Source organism: Triticum aestivum, chromosome 4A (assembly GCF_018294505.1).
Source record: "Triticum aestivum cultivar Chinese Spring chromosome 4A, IWGSC CS RefSeq v2.1, whole genome shotgun sequence".
Taxonomy (NCBI): domain Eukaryota; kingdom Viridiplantae; phylum Streptophyta; class Magnoliopsida; order Poales; family Poaceae; genus Triticum; species Triticum aestivum.
In genome coordinates, this window is record NC_057803.1 from 1,067,106 (window position 1) to 1,072,314 (window position 5,209).

The window sequence follows — 5,209 nt, forward strand, 5'->3', positions numbered from 1 at the left end:
GGCACTCGAGACGTAGAGTGGACGTATGCCTTTACGCTACCCGGGAAGGAATGGTCGGATTCGTTGGGAATGGTTTGGATCCGCACGTGCCGGTCCCGCCTCCAAATATTGACATATCCCTTTCCCACCCTCTGCTTTTTAAACCCTCCGACTCCCCCCGCCTTCTCCTCCAACCCTTCATCACCAACATCGATCGATCAGCACTTCATTCTCCCTCGTTCCATCCAAGCTCCACCATCCATCACTGATTTGCACTTACCTAGCTACTCCGCAACCCCCACTTCCGGCTTCTTCATTTCTCACTACTAGTACGTAGTTGAGATTATGGAGGGCGGAGAAGGATCCGGTGGCGGCGGCGAGCCGACCAAGTACCGCGGGGTGCGCCGCAGGCCGTGGGGCAAGTTCGCCGCGGAGATCCGGGACTCGAGCCGGCACGGCGTGCGCATGTGGCTCGGCACCTTCGACACCGCCGAGGAGGCCGCGGCCGCCTACGACCGCTCCGCCTACTCCATGCGCGGCCGCAACGCCGTGCTCAACTTCCCCGACCGGGCGCACGTCTACGAGGCCGAGGCCAGGCGCCAGGGCCAGGGCTCTTCGTCGTCGGCGAGGCAGCAGAATCAGCAGCAGCAGCAGGGGCAGAGCGGGGTGATCGAGTTCGAGTACCTGGACGACGACGTGCTGCAGTCCATGCTCCACGACCACGACAAATCCAACAAGTAGATCGATGGATCATCCATCCATCCATCCATGGATCGATCCATAATACCTACTGTATCATCCCGGCCCGGCCGGCAACATCGACCTGCGTGCATGCGCGGGCGCGGATGCAATCTACACTACCTACCTATGCATTCCGGCCATATATTAGGTACGTAGATTATATGTGTACGAGAGCCTACGAGCTCGATGAAGATCGTACGTGGTGCATTCTGATGCATGAGGATTCCATCGACACGACCCTCTACCATATATTTGATGGGTCGATCGAGTAATTTGCAGCCAGTAATCCAATCGATGATATGGGGTTTTCAGTCTCAAATGACACAATCGCAATGCCTACATTTTCAGTTACAGTATGCTTAATTAACCGACTTGTATCATCAACATATATATGCATCGATCATCTCAACATCAACATATATACATACTGTAAACCATCCTCGTACTTCCTGGCGAGATTTATTCAATGTTGGGGCATTAAATCAAATGGCCTGCTAGCTTGTTAGTCACACATGCACATGTAGGTACTCGATTACCGGCCCGGTCGGAGAGGTATGGAACCTACCTGGAAGCTTCTTTCTTTCATTCATATGCATTGCATAAGGGAAGTAGGGCTGGCTGCTAACAGCAGCTGAAAGATGGATGGAAGGAATCAAATATGCATGTCATCCATCGCCGCCGGTCCCGGTCCCGGTCCCGGCCCCCGCCCCGGCCGAGAGAAAGTAGGACGTACGGCTGGCTGGAGCCACAGTCTCAACAGTCGACCATGCACCCAGAATGCACTCCGTCCATGAGAATTCAGGGGCTGCGATGGAGCAACCGTACGTGCATGAAGCTTCTCGGAAGTCGGAACCTGCCCGCTTTCATTCCGGCCGTCACCACCAGTAGGTACGTTCACCAACACACCTCTGCTATTCTGCTGCTGGTAGATCATCGATTAATTACCTGCGCGCTGAAACCAACATGGAGAAACATGTCATGTGTAACTGCACTAACTCTCAATCTCCTACTCCTTAGGGCATCTCCAGCCGTTCGGCCCCCCAGGGCGCCTAAATAGAGCGGCCTGGGGGCGTGCCGGCGCTAGTTCGGCCCCTGGGGGCGACCTACCTCCCAGTCACGCCCCCACACGCCGGCCTCAGGATGCGGGAAATTTAAACTTGGTCGTTCCCGCTCTCAAAAGACGCCGCAAATCCGGCGATCGGACGTAGTCTGGCGTTACAAAAAACAGAGCGCCGCCGCCGCAAGTTCGCGTGCGCAATGATTCACTCGGCGGGGTCGGCTCCAGGCGTTGGCGGAGTCGGCGTGCGCGGGCTCGGCGGTGTCGGAGCTGCTTCGGTGCTGGGCTGTGTCGGCGCGGCTTCGGCACTGCTGGACGGCGATGTAGAGGCATCGCTCGGGCTTGGCGTCCGTGTGTTCGTGGGTGTCGTCGGCGTCGTCGGCGTTGCCGTCGGCAGCTCGCTCAGGATGAGGCCGCGCTGCACCAGGTACCACGCCTTGAGCTTCTCATTGTTGCTCGGAGCATGTCCGCCCCGCCCATCAGAAAAGCCATGTCGGTGTTCCTCTTCTTCACGGCGACGTTCGTCCGGAGCAGGTCGAGCTTGATGGCGTTGTTCCTCATCAGCGACGACCACCGCGCCTCGGTCTTCTCTTCACGTAGGACGGCCCGGGCCTGGGCGTCGGCGAGGCAATGCTCGATGGACTCCTGCACTCGCGCGGTTGCCGCGTCGGCGTTTTTCCCCTTCTTTGCCAATTTGTGGCCGTCCGTCCGCCCCTCTGACGCGCCCGGAGTCGTCGCGTCCGGCTTGTATGTCTCCTTGGCCTTGTCGAGGGCACGTCGAACTTCCGCCCACTTCTCGCACTTGTCAATGCGTTTGTAGACGTGGAGGTGCTTGAAGTCGGCGTCTTGGTTGTAGCCCCGATACATGGCGAACATACGCAGCAGCTGCGTGAAGGGACGAACAGTTGGCGGGCGGCGGGTGTAGACGACGAAGATATGCGGGCGAACGGCGTGCGTACCTGATCCTCAACGCTGGCGCCGCTCTCCGGGCGAGCCGCGACCTCCTCGACGATTCCATGCCATTTGTTGCACGCCAACTGGATACGCCCCCAATGGTTCGCCATTGCCTTGGAGCCGCGCTGCATGTAGACGCTTTTGAAGTAGGGATCGACGAGCTTCCGCTTGTCGAACTCGGCCTTAATGCGGTCCCAGTACGTCTCCAAGCTCTGGTTCGCGCCGGTGGTCGGGTCGAGGCAGACGACTTTCCATGCTTCGGTGAGGAATTCCTCCTCCTTGGACGTCCACTTGATGCGCGGTTCGCTTGACCTGGCCGCCCGCTTCTTCTTCTTCTGGCGCCCCTTCGTTGGAACAGGAGCCGGCTCCTCCTCCTCCTCCTCCTCGTCCTCCTCCTCCTCCTCGGGTTCCTGCACGTCCTCGCCGTAGACGTAGCCGAGCTCGGCCTCCATGTCGCCGCTAAGATCCACTACCGCGTCCTGGGTGGCGAACCCGAGAGACGCGGCGGCCGTAGTCGATCCTGTCGCGATGATGTCGTCCATGTCGGCTCCCGTGTCGTCGGCGTCGCCGAGGTGCGAGAAGGGCAGTGGTCCACGGTAGAGATGGGGCGTCGGTGTGGACGCGTAGGCGGAGGGCGGCGAGTAGTTGTATGGAGGGTACTGCACGCCGACGAAGGCGGGCGAGGGCGTGCGCGTAGCGGGGTGACCATGAGGGAAGGTCACGTTTGGGTTGAACCCACCGTGCGCGTCGCCGTCGGCGTAGCCGGGCAACGATGAACCCCATGGAGATCCGACGCCTTGTTGTCCCCAAGGCGCGTACTGGGCGTGGCTGACGACGGGTGGATTCATCCCCACCTGGTCGACCGATGAGGAAGACGTCGCCGCGCGCGCTGCGTTGTCGCGGGCCTTCTTGGCTATGGCCCTGTTCCGCCGGTCGGCGGTGACTGCTTCGCGCCGCTGAACTTCCACCCTCCACTCGGCGTTCGATAGGCCCGGTGGCTTCGATGGCGGCGCCCTCGGCTTCCTCTGCTTCGGCTGGGCCACGGTGCCAGTAGCGGCTGCCGCCGCGCGCGGCATGGCGTACTTCTTCGGCGACATGGCAGCGACTGGGAGGCGAGCGGGAGGGGGTTTGGCGGGAGAAAGGCAGAGAATGGCGGGAGGAAGGCGAGCGAGCGGGAGAGATGCGAGGGAAAAGCGTCAAGAAACGGCGGGAAAAGGCCCTCGGGTCGCCTCCAGGGCAGGCCCACGCGCCTTTTTCGCTTGTGCCGGCTCCCCAAGCGCCCCCCAGGGCGCCGGGTTCGGCCTGGGTCCGCCGGCACCAGTTTTGGCCCGAGCCGGCGAAAAACGGGCTTCTGGGGGCGCGACTGGGGCCTTTTTTTGGCGCCGGCGCGGCAAAATCGCCCGGGGAGGGCCTGTTGGGGGCGTGGCTGGAGGTGCCCTTATGGTAGGTGTGTACATCAGTAATTACTCAGTTAGTCCATCCTAGCTACAATTTAAATCAAGCACTACTAATTAACAAAATATATGCATCTGCTGATTGTCAAAATTTAAGGTGATGGTTTATGTTCTACTATATATGTGCCATCGTGCCAACATGTATGCACTTGTTGTTTATATATGTGGCAGGTATAGACCCCGGCCAGAAAATTATGAGAAAACCGTCACAAAATATATGGATTGTTTTATTTAACCTCCATTTTCAAACTTTGGTTTTCAGATTTCTTCTTTCAAATATAACATCAATATCCGCAATGATGGACTCATAATTAAATTTTGGTGTCGGGGGCCTAATACTTTAACGGGGACACTCCTTTTGCACTGGAGATGACAAAATGCGCATGGGCCTTGATTGCGGAGGATTCAACAAAGCATCTCATCGCCAATAACTTGTCAGATGCTAAGTAGTGGTGTTCTCTGCTAAAGGAAACATTATTGCATGTTTACTTCGTATCATAATGATGCAGAGTCCGGGGGTCAACCTCCTTTCCGAAGAAACTATTAGCTTTGTCAAAGTCTTGGTGACATTTTGGGGAGTGTCGGCAGAAAAATGACCCATGAGCATGTGTGCCAGCAAGAACCCACTCTCTACGATAGTCTTAATGCCAAAATTCCTCATAAACCACACCATGATTCGGGAGACTACAATGCCAAAGAAGAAGAGGAAGCTACCTGCGAGGTGAAGCTCGAAGGTGCTCCTAGGTGATGTTGAAGGAAGGCCTACTGCAAATCAACGTGGATGCACCTATTTCACGCTCGGCCTCAAAGGCGGCATGGGATTTAGCTATGGTCTGCAGTGAAGTGCTATATTTCGCGTTTGATTTTCACTTAAATCATGTGTATGTAACATCAAATTGTTTGGTAGTAGTGAGGGATATCAACTCGTGCTCCCTCTACCCATAAAGTGTAATTCACTTTCCTAGAGTAGAGTTCGGACATTAAGGAACTATTGGAAGCTTCTTATCTTTGGAAACCTTTTGTT

The 5,209-nt window shown here is 56.9% G+C and overlaps 1 protein-coding gene across 1 annotated transcript; it reads left to right on the forward strand.

Moving 5' to 3' along the window:
• Positions 1 to 209: 209 nt before the first annotated feature.
• Positions 210 to 1,031, forward strand: LOC123081507 (ethylene-responsive transcription factor 14). Its single transcript, XM_044504077.1, has one exon. The coding sequence runs from the start codon at positions 325 to 327 to the stop codon at positions 718 to 720; it is 396 nt and encodes a 131-aa protein (XP_044360012.1). The 5' UTR covers positions 210 to 324; the 3' UTR covers positions 721 to 1,031.
• The last annotated feature ends 4,178 nt before the right edge of the window (positions 1,032 to 5,209 follow it).

Coding starts and splice junctions, on each gene's coding strand:
- LOC123081507 (XM_044504077.1), top strand. CDS start 325: ATGGAGGGCGGAGAAGGATCCGGTGGCGGCGGCGAGCCGACCAAGTAC.